The sequence below is a fragment of the Mobula hypostoma genome, chromosome 15 (assembly GCF_963921235.1).
Source record: "Mobula hypostoma chromosome 15, sMobHyp1.1, whole genome shotgun sequence".
Lineage (NCBI taxonomy): Eukaryota > Metazoa > Chordata > Chondrichthyes > Myliobatiformes > Myliobatidae > Mobula > Mobula hypostoma.
This window is the reverse complement of record NC_086111.1, coordinates 16,100,959-16,118,493: the sequence shown is the minus strand read 5'-3', so window position 1 is coordinate 16,118,493 and position 17,535 is coordinate 16,100,959. Positions and strand designations below refer to the sequence as shown.

The window sequence follows — 17,535 nt, the reverse complement described above, 5'->3', positions numbered from 1 at the left end:
AGGACATTGAAATATCTCTGCTAGGACCCTTGCATTTCACAGGGTCTAAGGGAACACCTAGTCAGGCTCCGGGGACTTATCCACCCTAATCTGCCTCAAGGTAGCAAACACTACCTCCTCTATAATCTGCATATGATCCATGAGCTCACTGCTGTTTTGCCTCACTTCTATAGACTCGGTGTCTCCCTCCTGAGTAAATACAGATGCAAATATCTAATTAAGATCTCCCCCATCTCTTTCACGGCTGGCTGGTGGCGCAGTAACATCAGTGCTGGACTCTGGAGCGACGGTTCCTGAGTTCAAACCCAGTCGGGTCGCTCCCGGGCACGCTTTCCATCCGTGCCAGGTTGAGTGCCGAGCTCACAACTCAGCCTCGTAAAAAAAAACTGCGCTGTGAGAAGGATGCGGGGGACCACTCACAGAATCTTTCCTCCAAGACAACCGCTTGAAAAAAGTGGTCACTGAGGCACTGGCAGAGTATGGCACACACAAAAAAAATCTCTTTCAGCTTCATGCACAGATTACCACTCTGATCTTTAAGCTGACCAATTTTCTCCCTTGAAATCCTTCTGCTCTTAATATATCTGGAGAAGCCCTTGGGATTCTTCTTCACCTTGTCTGCTAGAGCCACTTCGTGCCTTCTTTTAGCCCTCCTGATTTCCTTCTCTTGCATTTCATTATTTCTCAAGTACCTTGTTCGTCTCTTCCTGTCACAGTGAAGTAAATTGTGAAATGGACTGACTGAGAAGTTCAATGTGTCAGCCTTGACTTACTGGGCCAGATAGCCTCCAATTGTATCATAAGGTAACATGGCAACTTGAAAGCAGGAGCGTTCTTTCTGATGGGAAGCTCTCCGAATTTGCTTTTGATTCATTTCTTCCTATAGTGTGTGCAAGCTTTAGCTTGTTGCTGTGTAACGGGCAACCTTGTGATTTGTTGAGCTTTCTGTGCTGTTGTATAGTGGAGACACACCTGATTCTTCCAGAGGAAGGAGGGTTAGGCATTGCTGATTGGTCATTCGCTGTGAGATGGGGGAATGGTCTGGCAGAGGGCCGGAGTGAAGTCAGACACTGATTGATGAGTGTAGGCTAAGGTGTCGCAATGGCTAGCACTGCTTAGCACAGCTTTGTTTTGTGTTGTTACACCTGGTAACACTGCTGTGTTTAGATGCAGCAGGAGCTGGGACTTACGGGCACAACTGACTGCGGTCCCCGGCGCCTGGACGATGGCTGTGTGCTCCTGTCTGGCACTGCTGCTTGCTGTTCTTCTTCTGGGGGGTAAGTGTGAACTCTGGGTCTCCCTCACGTGTTCTGATGTCACCGAGGACAGGATTGACCCTCGGCCACAGCTCAGCCGACGATTTCCGCCACGATCATCTTTCTGGGCGTGTATACATTCCTCATAGTCCCCACACTCTTCATACTCTCTAATGATGGTAATGAGTCCATTAGCCCATCGAGTCAATTCCAGCCCTCTGAACAATCCCATTACCCTGTTACTTTCCCTGTGACCTCTTCAATCTCTGTGCCCAAATGTTTCTCCCACATTTGTGGTAGAGTAATAACAAATGGAATCATCTGTATCTGGTAGGGGCAGTAAATGGTTGGGAGGCAGAGTAGTCACTCAGTAGGGAAAGTATGTGGCCATGGCACGTGCCAACAATGTACGGTATTTAGTGCATTAAAATGGGTGTGTATGCACCCACTTGTGGACAGTGTCAATGCAGTGTGAACATGTGTGGATTTAAATAAGTCTTTGTGTATTTGTATGTCTCTCTGAATGTGTAAGTGTGTGTGTGTGTGTGTGTGTGTGTGTGTGTGTGTGTGTGTGTGTGTGTGTGTGTGTGTGTGTGTGTGTGTGTGTGTGTGTAAGTGTGTGTGTGTGTGTAAGTGTGTGTGTGTATGTGTGTGTGTGTAAGTGTGTGTGTGTAAGTGTGTGTGTGTGTGTAAGTGTGTGTGTAAGTGTGTGTGTGTGTAAGTGTGTGTGTGTGTGTAAGTGTGTGTGTGTGTGTAAGTGTGTGTGTGTGTGTGTGTGTGTAAGTGTGTGTGTGCGTGTGCGTAAGTGTGTGTGTGTGTGTGTGTAAGTGTGTGTGTGTGTGTAAGTGTGTGTGTGTGTAAGTGTGTGTGTGTGTGTAAGTTTGCGTGCTGTGTGTGTGTGTGTGTGTGTAAGTGTGTGTGTGTGTGTGTGTGTGTGTGTGTGTGTGTGTGTGTGTGTGTGTGTGTGTGTGTGTGTGTGTGTGTGTAAGTTTGCATGCTGTGCCCTGACTCTAAATAATCTAGTTCTACCCTCTAACTTCACATTTCAAATGAATACAAAGAATATCTGTCACTAACTAACACCTGATAAGCTGGTTTGCTGCATTTTGTGTTTAAAATATTTATATTAATTGGATAACTAAATTATTATCTTTCATGTTTTATTTTCCAGGAGATTTTGGTGCCAAAGGACACATTAGTAAGTCTCTGTAATAAATGATTAGCTTCAAATGACTGTGAATTTGCAGCTGGAAATAATGGAGGGTGCATTGAGGAGAGGGGGATTGAGCAGTAAGGAAGCTGCAGGCACTGTGGGAGGAAGGTGCTCTATGCACGTTGAATAGCAGAGTCACTGAAGTGTGTAAAGGGAGAGGCACACACAAAATGCTGGAGGAACTCAGCAGGTCGAGGCATCTATGGAAAGGAATAAGGAGTTAATACTTCAGAACTGGAGGAAGGTTGAGGCAGCCTCTAATGCCGTGACGAGGCCACCTGCAGGTTGGAGGAACAACTACGTCTGGGTAGCCTCCAACCTAACAGCATGAACATTGATTTCTCTAACCATCTGTAATTTCTCCCTGCTACCCTTTCTCACTCCTCCTTTCCTCATTCTGCCTCCCCTTTAACTCCTTCTCTTCTCCTCACCTGCCTATCACCTCCCTGTGGTGTCCCTTCTCCTTCCTTTCTCCCAAGGTCCACTCTTCTCTCCTATCAGATTCTTTCTTCTTCAGCCCTTTACCTTTTCCACTTTTCACCACCCACCAGCTTCTCACTTCATCACCCTCACCCCCCAACCCACCCACCTTCCCCCTCACCTGCCAGCTTGTACTCTTTCCCCTCCCCCACCCTGGCTTCTGGCTTCTGCCCCCTTTCTTTCCAGTCCTGATGAAAGGTTTCAGCCTGAAGCATCAACTAGTTATTCAACTCCATAGATGCTGTCTGACCTGCTGAGTTCCTCCAGCATTTGTGTGCGTTGCCCTGGATTTCCAGCGTCTAAAAAGGGAGAGGCAATCTGTACACAGCAAGCTGCCACAAGCTCCAAAATGACAATTCTCTTTGCGTTGTTACTGAAGTGATAGCAATTGGCTGAGACACTGGAGATACTGTCCTGCTTTTCCTCAAGGAGCGGACAGGTTTCAGCTGAATACCTACGTACACCTCCTCTTGGCACAGTTGCACCTTGTCAGACCTGGTCACTGCACAAGTTTCTGAAATGGAGTTGACCCCAGGGCTTTAGATTCAGAGACAAGAATGTAGCCACTGAGTGAATTGTAAAAATCTGACTCAGACAAGGAGGAATTTCTTTAGCCAGAAGGTGGTGAGTCTGTGGAATTCATTGCCACAGATGGCTGTAGAGAGGTTCTTGATTAGTAAGGTCATCAAAGGTTACGGGGAGAAGGCAGGAGAATGGGGTTGAGAGGGATAATAAATCAGCCATGATGGAATGGCAGAGCAGATTTGATGGGCCAAATGATTGAATTCTGCTCCTATGTCTTATGGTCTTATAGTTTTTCCTTGTGAAGTTAACATTATCTTGCCCTCCCTTCCCCTGCAGCCGTGGACAATTTTGAAAGCATTGCTACAGTCCCTGAGAACAGTCCTCCAAGAACCAGGATTTCTGAGTTCCGGATAATTGTGGACAACTCTACCCTTGTTCAAATCACAGTCACTTCCGTACCAAAAAGCGAATTCTTTCAGATATTTTGGAGGAAGACTCACGAGAACAGTACTGGAAGCTATTTCCAAGCAGAGGTACAGTAGGTTCCTTCCTTTGGCCTCACCACACAAACCTGTGGGAAGAATTTACCTCCTCAGGAGGTTCAGGAACAATGAAAAACTTGCATTGCGGACATACAGATTCAGACAGTGCACAGAACGCAAGTCACTCATAAATTGCACCAGACAATGAAGAAACAAAACCATGTGCCAATTGAGACATTAGTAAATAAATAAACACAACCAGAGATCAGTCGATGGTAGTGCAGGAGGTGGGCTGAGAGAGGGTTAGGGTTGTGCCTGATCCTGATGGTAGCTGTTCCTGAACCTGGAGGTGATGGACTTCAGGCTTCAATGGTGACAGCAAAAAGAGGGCATGGTTCAGATGCTGGAGATCGTCAATGATAGATGCCTCTCCCCTATTCCATACGTAAACACTTGCACTGGAAATCTCTCCCTGGTCAGGTGCTCAAGAAGATGAGGATGGGATACATGGTTCCACAACAGATATGTCCAAATCCTGGCCTGAGGCATTCTATTTGTGTAATCATGGGACCAACCCCACTCTGGAGCACTCTGTTGGTGCAACTTTGAAAGGTAAAATGTTTAAAGGGAACATGAGGGGGAAATCCTTCACTCAGAGGGTGGTGGGGGTGTAGAACAAGCTGGCTAAAATTTCAACATTAAGAGGAGTTTGGATAAGTACTTGAGAATAACTGTCCAATGGTAAGTGCTGCTCTAGAATCCTTCGTCTGCATCTTTATCTCATCTTGGTATGCTCAGTGACCTTGGTTCCCAGGCTTGTATAGAAAAGCTGTACGAAGGAGTGGTTGGGGTTCATGGGCCGTGTTCAGCCTGGGTGATTGTATTATGTCTGCACACTGTCACTGTCAGCTTATCATCTAGACTCTTGCCTTACTGAAGGCACACAGAAAAGGCTGTACAAAGTGCCTGTGCTTTGTTTCAGAGCACACCATTTTAACCCTTGCTTTGCTGAAACATCCACAGAGAGAAGGCAGTGTAAGTGAGTCTGACAGCGGAGGTAACCCGCACTGTGTTCAGTCCAAGGAAATGGCCATCACCAATGAGGTGTGCGGGGAGTAGGGACCAAGGCTCCTGTGTTATGAGAGCTTCCATCACATTCTCTAACTGTGTCTCTAAAACATGTTTAGATATTTCTGAACAATTATGCCTCGTTGGATCATGAAAAGACTCCGATGTATGTGCTCACCATTTCGATCTTTGCTGATAAAATGGAACCCGTGATGGAAGAGCTCAGGCTGAATGTAGTCGATGTCCATGACGTGCGGTGTGGTGTATATTTCCAGGCACCAGGAGGTGATGTGTCTCCCCCAGCCAAATCAGAGCAAGACAAACTGTGGAGGGGGTGGTGGGAAGGGGAGGAGGGGGGTGGTGTGGAGTGGGAGGAGGGGGTGGTGGGAGTGGAGGAGGGGGTGGTGTGGAGGGGAGGAGGGGGGTGGTGTGGAGGGGGAGGAGGGGGTGGTGGGGAGTGGAGGAGGGGTGGTGTGGAGGGGAGGAGGGGGTGGTGGGGAAGGGGAGGAGGAAGGTAGTGGGGAGGGGGTGGAGGGGGAGGAGGGGGTGATGTGGAGGGGAGGAGGGGGTGGTGGGAGTGGAGGAGGGGGTGGTGTGGAGGGGGAGGAAGAAGGTAGTGGGGAGGGGGAGGAGGGGGTGGTGGGGAGGGGAGGAGGGGTGGTGTGGAGGGGAGGAGGGGGTGGTGGGGAAGGGGAGGAGGAAGGTAGTGGGGAGGGGGAGGAGGGGGAGGAGGGGGTGATGTGGAGGGGAGGAGGGGGTGGTGGGGAGTGGAGGAGAGGGGTGGTGTGGAGGGGGAGGAGGAGGGTGTGCAGGTGTGTCTCTAGTGAACGGTCTGTGGGAGGAGGGGTCAGTATTCCTCAGTGAGGGTGGAGGAGTGTTCCCAGGTTGGGGAGATGTGGAGACTGTTGGTGGGGGGGGAGTGTTTCTCTGTGAGATGGGTGTGAGGGGTGGGGAGAATGTGTCCCCTGGTTGAGGCACAGGTGGGAGTGTGAGGTGAGGGAAGACGTGTGTGCTCTCCAGACTGATATATGATCTCCTGGGCAATAAGGCACTGTGGGGTCCCCAGTCACCGGGCTGCTGTTCAGGACTGGTTTCTTTCATTTGAACTGTGGCATGGTAGCACAACACTTTACAGTACAGGCGACCTGCCATCAACTCCTGCCTATAAGGAGTTTGTACGTTTTCCCAGTGACCACATGGGTTTCCTCCAGGATCTTCGGTTTCCTCCCACAATGCAAATTCTGTGATTAATTGGTGATTGTAAATTGTCCCGTGATTAGGCTGGGATTAAATCGGGGGATTGCTGGCAGCGAGGCTCGGTGGGGGGGGGGGGGGCGGGGTGGTGGAAGGGCCTATTCTGCCCTGTCTCTGAATAAATAAATATGTTTAACTCCCCCCCCTCCAGGAGACACGGTCAATGTGCTGGAAACTGCCACACCTCTCTCGCAAATCTACACCATTGTCTCGGCACCCACCTACTCAGCAAATTTCTCAGTGAGTACACCAGTGACAGTTCCAAGAGCTGATTCATGGCCGGGGTGGAGTGATCAGTGCCTCGTTAGTTGCTGGGGTCATTGAGGATGATGGAGAACAAAAGACTGCGGACGCTGGAATCTGGAGTAGCAGACAATCTGCTGGAGGAACTCGGGGTCAAGCTGCATCTGTGGGGGGGGGGGAGGGATTGTTGGTGTCCCAGGTCAAAACCCTACAACCCTGAAGCGGTCTTTTGACCTGCAATGTCAACAGTTCCTTTCTCCCACAGATGCTGTCTGACCTACTGAGGTCCTCCAGCAGATTGTCTGTTGCTGACAGAGGACAGACCCAGACTGCATGGTTTCAGGCTTCAAAGTACAGTCCAGTACTGTACTTGGAATGTAACCAATGAAAACCAGTTCGAGAATGAGGGGAGAGTGACAAGCCTTCGGGGAGTGAGTGGGGAGCCAGTCACAGTGCTCACTAACCACAGTCAGTGGCTGAAGTGATGGAGCTCGACAAAGACTCCAACCACAATGTGGACACACTTTACTCCATGCCATAGTAAGTTACTCAGTCCCTCCCTACGCCACTCCAGACTGACATGAAATCAAACCCCCACTTAAAAATAACTGGGCCTTTGGAGCAGTTGTTTCCCAGTGGTGCTGAGATCCATTGGTAAAGAGCAGCAGTCATCAATCATAATCTCATTGTCATAATCAAAGAGGAGGAGGATTTTTCAGGGACACTCACAGACACTGTTACCATCACAAGGGAGACAAGTCTGAATGAAGTAACTACAGAGGGGTCATCCCTGCTGTCTGTCTCACCAACCACCTCCTCCTAACGCGCCCCCCCCCCAAGCATAGTGCAGATTTCACCCACCCAAAGGCAGAGTGATGACTTTGGGAGTGACCCAGGGAGTAGCACCTGTCTCTGTTCACTCACTGAGGCCTCAGACTCCATCTTACCTCAAACAAGCCTGCAGCAGAGTGGTGTCAATCCCCAGAACCAATGGAAAACTGCCCAGCCCACAGCTGGAACAAGCTTCAATGCTCAACATCTGTAGGACAAAGGACTTCCATCGTAGACCAGCAAAGGAGCAAGCTCACCATATAGTGCTCCACGCTACCGCAGCAGTAAGTGCAACTTTATTACACTTGGGGGAGGGGGGTCAGAGTTCAGAGTTCAGTTCCAACGTCCTCTCTAAGCAAGTTTGTATGTTCCTTCCTATGTGCGTGTGGGTTTCCTCCGACAGTCCAAAGACGTACCAGTTAGTAGGTTATTTGATCGTTGTTAATTATCCTGTGGTTAGGCTAGGGTTAAATGAATGGGCTGCTGGGTGCTGCGGCTTTGTGGGCCAGAGGACCTGTTCTGCACTGTATCTCTAAATAAAATTTTTTTTTTAAATAATCCAACTAAACTAATCCTTTCTGCCTTCACAATGCCCTTTCCCTCCATACTCTGTATATTTCTGTGACTATCTAAGAGCCTCTGAAATGTCTCTGTGGTACTTGCCCCCACTACCACCCAGGCAGTACATTCCAGGTACCCGACCCTCTCTGTGTAAAAACATACATGCCCCACACACCTCCTTTGAACTCACCCCATCTCATCTTAAATGGATGCCTTCTCATACCGTACTGGACATTTCATCTCTGGCAAAAAGATATTGGCTGTCAGCTCTGTCTTTGCCTGTCACAATCTTATGACCATCTATCAGGCCTCAGCCCCTGCCACTCACTGGAAACAACAACCCAGGTTCGTCCAACCTCTTGTGACAGGGTCCTGAATTACCCTTATGAACTATGCTCGATTACCCCTATGAACTGTGCTTCTGAAAAGAGAGAGAGAGAGATATTTAACACCTTCATCTTGTTTTTAAGAGAGAGAGAGAGAGAGAGAGGCAAAGACTGCTCACAGTATGTTTACATTTCTACAAGGACAGTGGTTTCAGCTTCTGTATTCTTACAGACAGAGAAGGGAGGAGCTGATTTGAGAGACAGTTGGTACTCAGTACGGTGGGATAAATAGAAGGTCAGATGATAGACCTGAGACACATGGTTTTGGACACTGAATGAGCTCTGTTGTGCCCACAGAAAAAGTGGGTTTTCTGGAGGATCGATTAAGCAGATCAGTCAGTGGCTTTCGCAGTGTGAACAGGGCGTGACCGGTGGGGAGTTATTTGTGTGTCCGACCCTCGCCTGGGTTGAAAGCTCCACCACAGAAGAATGGTCCCCTTTGTTGTGGTCACAGTCGGTGACTTCTAAAGGATTTCGGAGGACAACGGGAAGATCGACAGCGTCAGCTCACCTGAAGACTCAAATCTCTCCCTCTCTCTCTCTCCATCACTACTCAACTCAATACCACAAACTAAACTGAACTTTACTCATCATCGTAAGACTATCTATTTACGCCTAGACTTGAAGAAGCTTAGTTTTCATATATTTCCATACTTACTGATATACTTACTTATATATATTCATTGCTAATCTGTTTGATTTATCTACATTTATATTACTGTATTGCGTAGTTACTAATAAATACCATTAGTTAATAGCAATACTGGACTCCAAAGTGTTTTCCATCTCTGCTGGTTCTTTAACCCGTCACGGGGTACGTGACACTCTCCTTAGGCCATATGTCCTTTACCATAGGCAGCATCCTGGTAAACCCTTCTGCACCCTCTCCAAAGTGTTCCTATAGCCAGAATTGAGTGAAGTTCTCCATTTGTAGCCTAACCAGAGATTTATAAAGCTGTAATCTTGAACTCAAAGCTTCAACTGCAAACTCCCCTGCTACACTACATGGCAACAATAAAGATTCATGGAAGATTCTGCAAACTCGGATCAATCACCATATCTCCAGAGGGCATTCGCCACTACCTTCGAGGCTTTGCTTGGTTTGGTAAGGGGTACCTGCTACACACTCATGGTCAACCAGACTCTCTCTACTGCTGAGACCTAGGCAACGTACGGTAGGCTGCACCAGGCGCTGGCAAGATAAGCGGACCATTGTCGATATCCTATCCCAGAACTAAGTCCCTAATTACACTGAGGTAGATACACAGGACAGCTCACATCATACATGGGCCCAAAACCCAGCTCACGAAGCTCACTCTCTGCCAGGGAAGAGATTTATCGTCAAACTATTACAAGCAAAGCATCTATGAGAACATCCAACACCCCCACTGACTCCGAGAAGCCTTGGCCCATGGCCGTGCAGACTGAGAAAGGAGGTGGTATTGAGAACCTCAAGGCCATGCTTTGGGAGCACACAGAAGACCCAAGTAGGCAGCTGGAGGAGTAGAGCATCTTGTAAAACTACCACATACTCTCCCCACCAGCCACTGGCAGCCCCATCTGTAGATACGTCTGTGGTTCCATCAGTCGCCTCAGGATGGACAAAACTTGGAGTGGAAGGGGTGACCCCTCAAGGGACTGCTTTCAGGAAGAAGTCAAGAGAAAAGTTCAGTTTTACAGCGCACACTGAAGCTCCCAGTGATTTCAGTGGCACGGCTGGAGCTGGGCATCACCTGAGCCAGTGGCCTGGTGCTGGCAGCAGGGTTTCAGGGTCTGAGCTCACCAACAAAAGTTTATCAAATTAAAAGTCAAAGTTTATTTCATATACACAGCACATGAATGCACAGGTGCAATGAAGACTTTATTTGCCGCAGCATCACAGGCTCAGAGAATCAGCAGCATTCATAAGAAAAAAATTAAAACACAAACAGAATTTTTACAAGATAAATCACAGATGAAACAAAACAAGATGAATTCCATTTTAGTGCAAAGTGATCAAAGTGGTCACAGAGTTGCTATATTGTAGATGGTCTTGCACTCAACAACAGTAAGACCATAGGGAGCACACAGCAGTTATCATGAGGGATCAGTAGTGAAAAGAGTGAGCAGCTTCGAGTTCCTGAGTGTCAACGTCTCTGTTGATCTATCCTGGGCCCAACATACTGATGCAGTTACAAAGAAAGCACGCCAGCTGCTATATCTCATTAGAAATTTAAGGAGATTTGGTATGTCACTAAAGACTCTTGCAAATTTCAATATTGTGAGGATCATTCCGTCTGGTTGCATCACCGTGCGGTATGAAGCCACCAATGCACAGGATTGGAAAAAGCTGCCGAGGGTTGTAAACTCAGCCCCCTCATCATCAAATACAGCACATCTTCAAAAGGTGGTTCCTCAAAAAGGCGGCCTCCATCAGTAAGGAACCTCACCTTCCAGGACATGTCCTCTTCCCATTACTGCCATCAGGGAGGTGGAACAGGAGCCTGAACATTTTAGGTACAGCTTCTTCCCCTCCGCCATCAGATTTCTGAATGGATCCTGAACACTGCCTCACTCTTTGCACTATTTACTTTTATTTTAGATTAGATTAGATTATGAGAACACTCAGTCCTCGTTTATTGTCATTTAGAAATGCATGCATTAAAAAGTGATACAACGTTCCTCCAGAATGATATCACAAGAAAAACACAGAACAAACCAAGACTAAAACTGACAAAAGCACATAATTATAACATATAGTTACAACAGTGCAAAGCAATACTATAATTTGATAAAGAGCAGACCATGGGCATGGTAAAAAAAAAAAGTCTCAAAGTCCCGATAGCCTCATCATCTCACGCAGGCAGTAGAAGGGAGAAACTCTATCTGCCATGAACCTCCAAGTACCGCCAACCTGCCGATGCACACCATTGGAAACACCCGACCGCAGCGGACTCTGAGTCCGTCCAAAAACTTTGAGCTTCCAACCAGCCCCTCCGACACAGCCTCTCTGAGCACCATCCTCTGCTGAGCACTTCGATCCCGCCCCGGCCGCTGACCAACAAGCAAAGCCGAGGATTCGGGGCCTTCTCCTCCGGAGATTCTGGACCACACAGTAGCAGCGGCAGCGAAACAGGCATTTCAGAAGTTTCACCAGATGTTCGTCCATGCTCTCACGTCCATCTCCATCAAATCAGGATTGTGCATGGCTCCTTACTTGACAAATAACAGACATCACCACGGGAGTGGCCACTGTGAGCTGCGTTGCACTGCCATCTTCTCCTCCCGCTTTTTAATATATTTCTTTTTTTTAACTTATAATAGTTTTTATGTATTGTTCTGTACTGATGCTGCAAAGCAGTAAATCTCATGACATATGTCAGTGATAATAAACCTGATTCTCAAACACGAGAAAATCTGCAGATGCTAGAAATCCGAGTAACACACACAAAATGCTGAAGGAACTCAGCAGGCCAGGCATCATCCATGGAAAAGAGTACAGTCGGCGTTTCCGGATCTGCCTGTTGAGTTTCTCTAGCATTTTGTGTGTGTTGCTCATAAATGTGATTCTGTAGTGATTATGGTTTTGCCTTTGGTTCAAGAACAGAATGGTTGATGGGAAGTAGCTGGTCTCGAACCTGCTGGTGTGGGTCTTCAGGTTTGGTACTTCCTGACTGATGGTAGCTGTGAGAAGATAGCACAGAATGCATGAAGGGGATCTTTGGTTTATTGTCACAAGTTCCAAGTTACAGTGAGAAGCTTTTGCTCCGTGTGTCAACCTGCCAGATCAAACCACATCAAGGTAGTTAAAAACAGAATGCAGAGAATAGTGGTGCAGTTACAGAGAAAATGCATTGCAGGTAAACAACTGAAGTTTATGGCCATAATCAGGTAGACCAGGAGATCAGGAGTTTATCTTTAGCGTATGAAAAGTTCATTCAAAAGTCTGTCCTTGACCCTGGTGCTGCATGAATCTTCTGCCCAAGGGGAGGGGAAGAAGAGAGAATGAGTGGGCTGGGAGGGGTCCTTGATTATGCTGGCTACTTTCCTGAGGCAGCAGGTAGTATAGAAACATAGAAACCCTACAGCACAATACAGGCCCTTCGGCCCACAGTGCTGTGTAGGTGGAGTCTATGGTGTAATCTATTTCTCAAACAGGGATTTCACAATCAGCTGACAGCAGTAACTACTACCGTGGCTGTGCACTGGTGGCCTGAAGAGAGCCCACCAGTGAAGGTCAGGAAGGTTGAAGGTCAGGAGCCTGTCAATAATTTGGCGGCTGAGGTTCCAACTCTCTGGCTCAGCTATTCAGAGTTCGGGGAGAATTACCCCGTCCTCCTTCCCTTTCCTATCAGCTGCAAGGGAGGGTGAAGGTAGTGTAAACTCCTGCCACAAAGGGACATGCCTCAAGCATTACTGCACTCCCTCAGTGCCAGAGAAACAGCGGAGACAATGCTCTTGTCTCTGGAGTGGGTCTAGAGGAAGTGGCTATCTGATTCCCACTTGTAAGACCTCCAATGGCTAAAGGTGTTAAAATGAGGAGCAAGAGTGATTTTGAGTCAGCAGATACCAACTCATTGCATTCTCATTACAGTATGCCATCACCAAATCCATTCCCATATCTGCAAAGGACTTCTTCAATGTAGACCAGTCGGGCTGCATCTACGTTCCACCCAGCGGCTTTGGACGACGGGATGTGGAGAGGGTAATGTCCATCCTAACCACTCGCTGAGTCTTTCTTCCATGGGTAGGAATCTGAAGCACTGAGTCCAGGCAGGGGGAAGTGTAGAGTCTGCTGAGTCTGTGACACCCAGTGACAGAGAAAATGGGGTGCCCACTAGAGAAAAAATGATCATCAACTCCCCGTCTGAGACTCCTGGAGATCCCATTCCCCAGGGCAAAGTTCCTGGAGATCCCAGTGTGAAACACATGACAATCCCATCTCCCAGAATGAGATTCCTGGAGATCCCACCTCCCGTGAGATTGCTGGAGATCATGTCCTTTAGTATGAGATTGCTAGAGATCCCATCTCCCAGTGTTCAAAGTTCAAAAGGAAATTTATTATCAAAGAACATAAATATCACCATATACAACCCTGAGATTAATTTTCCTGTGGGCATACCCAGCAAATCTATAGAACAGTAACTATAACAGAATCACTGAAAGATCAACCAGAGTACAGAAGACAACAAGTTCTGGTAAGGTTCTTAGAGATCACATCCCCCAGGGTGAAGTTGCTGGAGATCACATCCTCCAGTGTGAGATTCCTGGAGCTCACATCCCCCAGGGTAGGATTACTGGAGATCACATCCCCCAGGGTAGGATTACTGGAGCTCACATCCCCCAGGGTAGGATTGCTGGAGATCACATCCCCCAGGGTAGGATTACTGGAGCTCACATCCCCCAGGGTAGGATTGCTGGAGCTCACATCCCCCAGGGTAGGATTGCTGGAGATCACATCTCCGATACAACTAGTAGAAGTGGCTCAGCAGTTATCACAGCTTGTTCTCCAGCACAGGAAACATTACTGTGGTCCCAATGAAGGTCATCTGGTGCACTCTGTGTGAGCGCCTATGCTCATGCGTTGGCCCTGGCAGGTTTGGATGGTAGGCCCTGCTGTGGATCTCAGTCTCATTCTGCTCTTTATTTAACAGTATTTCAGACTCCACGTTGTGGTGACTGAGAACAGAGACACCATCTGCACAGGAATGGTGACGATTATCGTGATTCCTGTCCATCACTGGCCTCCTGTCTTCACGTGAGTGTGATCAGTGTGTCTCCCACCCATCGACCAACAGACCATCATCTCCCTCCCCCACCATGCACACTGCCCCCTCCCCACTGTGTGTCCCACTCACATCCCATCCCAGTGTCTCTCCACACATCACTCTCTGTGCTGATCTTTTCAGCAACTTCCCACTTACATCATGGTTACTTTGCTAGTGACTCATTCAATGCCCTGCACGCTGCCTGGTGGGGTCTCAGCCCAGCCCCCAGGGAGGAAGGGGACAACTGTAGTTGGTTCTTTAGTGAATATTGCAGTTCTGATGCACCACGATGTTAACTTAAAGCTTTGTGAGACTGCTATCCTGTGCAGATTTTACCCAAACACTAATTCATCGCATATCTGTTCTCAGGAAATCCTTCCAGCGCTGTGTGTCATCAGCATTTCTCCATGTTACCCACCAGCTCTGTGTACACCGGTGTTCCTCTACCCTACCGGGTCCGTGTACACCGGTGTTCCACTGCCCTACCGGGTCCGTGTACACCGCTGTTCCACTGCCCTACCGGGTCCGTGTACACCGGTGTTCCACTGCCCTACCGGGTCCGTGTACACCGGTGTTCCTCTGCCCTACCGGGTCCGTGTACACCGGTGTTCCACTGCCCTACCGGGTCCGTGTACACCGGTGTTCCTCTGCCCTACCGGGTCCGTGTACACCGGTGTTCCACTGCCCTACCGGGTCCGTGTACACCGGTGTTCCTCTGCCCTACCGGGTCCGTGTACACCGGTGTTCCACTGCCCTACCGGGTCCGTGTACACCGGTGTTCCACTGCCCTACCGGGTCCGTGTACACCGGTGTTCCACTGCCCTACCGGGTCCGTGTACACCGGTGTTCCTCTGCCCTACCGGGTCCGTGTACACCGGTGTTCCACTGCCCTACCGGGTCCGTGTACACCGGTGTTCCTCTGCCCTACCGGGTCCGTGTACACCGGTGTTCCACTGCCCTACCGGGTCCGTGTACACCGGTGTTCCACTGCCCTACCGGGTCCGTGTACACCGGTGTTCCACTGCCCTACCGGGTCCGTGTACACCGGTGTTCCTCTGCCCTACCGGGTCCGTGTACACCGGTGTTCCACTGCCCTACCGGGTCCGTGTACACCGGTGTTCCTCTGCCCTACCGGGTCCGTGTACACCGGTGTTCCACTGCCCTACCGGGTCCGTGTACACCGGTGTTCCACTGCCCTACCGGGTCCGTGTACACCGGTGTTCCTCTGCCCTACCGGGTCCGTGTACACCGGTGTTCCACTGCCCTACCGGGTCCGTGTACACCAGTCTTCCTATTCCTCACAGGGGAACAGTCATCAAGCCCAGACCTCCCAACCCTGCAGACACATCACCTGGGACTGTAGAGATGGAGCCGCTGAGGCTCAGTGAAGAGAGGTCTGGTGAGGAGTGAGGGATGAGGCTCGGTGAGGAGGGGTGAGGAGTGAGGGGTGAGGCTCGGTGAGGAGGGGTCTGGTGAGGAGGGGTGAGGAGTGAGGGGTGAGGCTCGGTGAGGAGGGGTGAGGGGTGAGAGGTGAGGCTCGGTGAGGAGGGGTGAGGAGTAAGGGGTGAGGCTCGGTGAGGACGGGTCTAGAGAGGAGGGGTGAGGCTCGGTGAGGAGGGGTCTGGTGAGGAGGGGTGAGGAGTGAGGAGTGAGGCTCGGTGAGGATGGGTCTGGTGAGGAGGGGTGAGGAGTGAGGGGTGAGGCTTGGTGAGGAGGGGTCTGGTTAGGAGGGGTGAGGAGTGAGGGGTGATGCTCAGTGAGGAGAGGTCTGGTGAGGAGGGGTGAGGAGTGAGGGATGAGGCTCAGTGAGGAGGGGTCTGGTCAGGAGGGGTGAGGAGTGAGGGGTGACGCTCGGTGAGGAGGGGTCTGGTCAGGAGGGGTGAGGAGTGAGGAGTGAGGCTCGGTGAGGACGGGTCTGGTGAGGAGGGGTGAGGAGTGAGGGGTGAGGCTTGGTGAGGAGGGGTCTGGTCAGGAGGGGTGAGGAGTGAGGGGTGACGCTCGGTGAGGAGAGGTCTGGTCAGGAGGGGTGAGGCTCGGTGAGGAGGGATGAGGAGTGAGGGGTGAGGCTCGGTGAGGACGGGTCTAGTGAGGAGGGGTGAGGCTCGGTGAGGAGGCGTCTGGTGAGGAGGGGTGAGGAGTGAGGGGTGAGGCTTGGTGAGGACGGGTCTGGTGAGGAGAGGTGAGGCTCGGTGAGGAGGGGTGAGGAGTGAGGGGTGAGGCTCGGTGAGGACAGGTCTGGTGAGGAGGGGTGAGGCTTGGTGAGGAGGGGTGAGGAGTGAGGGGTGAGGCTCGGTGAGGACGGGTCTAGTGAGGAGGGGTGAGGCTCGGTGAGGAGGCGTCTGGTGTGGAGGGGTGAGGAGTGAGGGGTCAGGCTCGGTGAGGACTGGTCTGGTGAGGAGGAGTGAGGGGTGAGGCTCAGTGAGGAGGGGTGAGGTGAGGCTCGGTGAGGATGGGTCTAGTGAGGAGGGGTGAGGCTCGGTGAGGAGGGGTCTGGTGAGTAGGGGTGAGGAGTGAGGGGTGAGGCTCGGTGAGGAGGGGTGAGGAGTGAGGGTGAGGCTCAGTGCGGAGGGGTCTGGTGAGGAGGGGTGAGGCTCGGTGAGGACGGGTCTGGTGAGGAGGGGTGAGGGGTGAGGCTCGGTGAGGAGGGGTCTGATGAGGAGAGGTGAGGAGTGAGGGGTGAGGCTCGGTGAGGACGGGTCTAGTGAGGAGGGGTGAGGAGTGAGGGGTGAGGCTCGGTGAGGACGGGTCTGGTGAGGAGGGGTGAGGAGTGAGGGTGAGGCTCGGTGAGGAGGGGTCTGGTGAGGAGTGAGGGGTGAGGCTCAGTGAGGACTGGTCTGGTGAGGAGGGGTGAGGCTCGGTGAGGAGGGGTGAGGAGTGAGGGGTGAGGCTCGGTGAGGACGGGTCTGGTGAGGAGGGGTCTGGTGAGGAGTGAGGGGTGAGGCTCAGTGAGGACTGGTCTGGTGAGGAGGGGTGAGGCTCGGTGAGGACGGGTCTGGTGAGGAGGGGTGAGGAGTGAGGGGTGAGGCTCGGTGAGGAGGGGTCTGATGAGGAGGGGTGAGGAGTGAGGGGTGAGGCTCGGTGAGTAGGGGTCTGGTGAGGAGGGGTGAGGAGTGAGGGTGAGGCTCGGTGAGGAGGGGTCTGATGAGGAGGGGTGAGGAGTGAGGGTGAGGCTCGGTGAGGAGGGGTCTGATGAGGAGGGGTGAGGAGTGAGGGTGAGGCTCGGTGAGGAGGGGTCTGGTGAGGAGGGGTGAGGAGTGAGGGTGAGGCTCGGTGAGGAGGGGTCTGATGAGGAGGGGTGAGGAGTGAGGGTGAGGCTCGGTGAGGAGGGGTCTGATGAGGAGGGGTGAGGAGTGAGGGTGAGGCTCGGTGAGGAGGGGTCTGGTGAGGAGGGGTGAGGAGTGAGGGGTGAGGCTCGGTGAGGAGGGATCTGGTGAGGAGGGGTGAGGAGTGAGGGTGAGGCTCAGTGAGGAGGGGTCTGATGAGGAGGGG

General features: G+C 50.9%; 1 protein-coding gene across 2 annotated transcripts in view; it reads left to right on the top strand.

Moving 5' to 3' along the window:
* Window positions 1-1,181: 1,181 nt before the first annotated feature.
* LOC134356720 (cadherin-related family member 4-like) overlaps window positions 1,182-17,535 on the top strand; it is an 83,047-nt gene continuing 66,693 nt past the window's right edge. Inside the window, exons 1-7 of one of the 2 annotated variants that reach the window (XM_063067778.1) lie at window positions 1,182-1,277; window positions 2,428-2,454; window positions 3,811-4,007; window positions 5,144-5,309; window positions 6,430-6,518; window positions 12,873-12,983; window positions 13,933-14,036. In XM_063067778.1, coding sequence (XP_062923848.1) covers window positions 1,226-1,277; window positions 2,428-2,454; window positions 3,811-4,007; window positions 5,144-5,309; window positions 6,430-6,518; window positions 12,873-12,983; window positions 13,933-14,036 — 746 coding nt within the window. In that variant the 5' untranslated portion in view covers window positions 1,182-1,225. Of the gene's footprint in view, window positions 1,278-2,427; window positions 2,455-3,810; window positions 4,008-4,990; window positions 5,061-5,143; window positions 5,310-6,429; window positions 6,519-12,872; window positions 12,984-13,932; window positions 14,037-17,535 lie in introns of those variants that run through there. The other variant, XM_063067779.1, reaches the window with a different exon arrangement.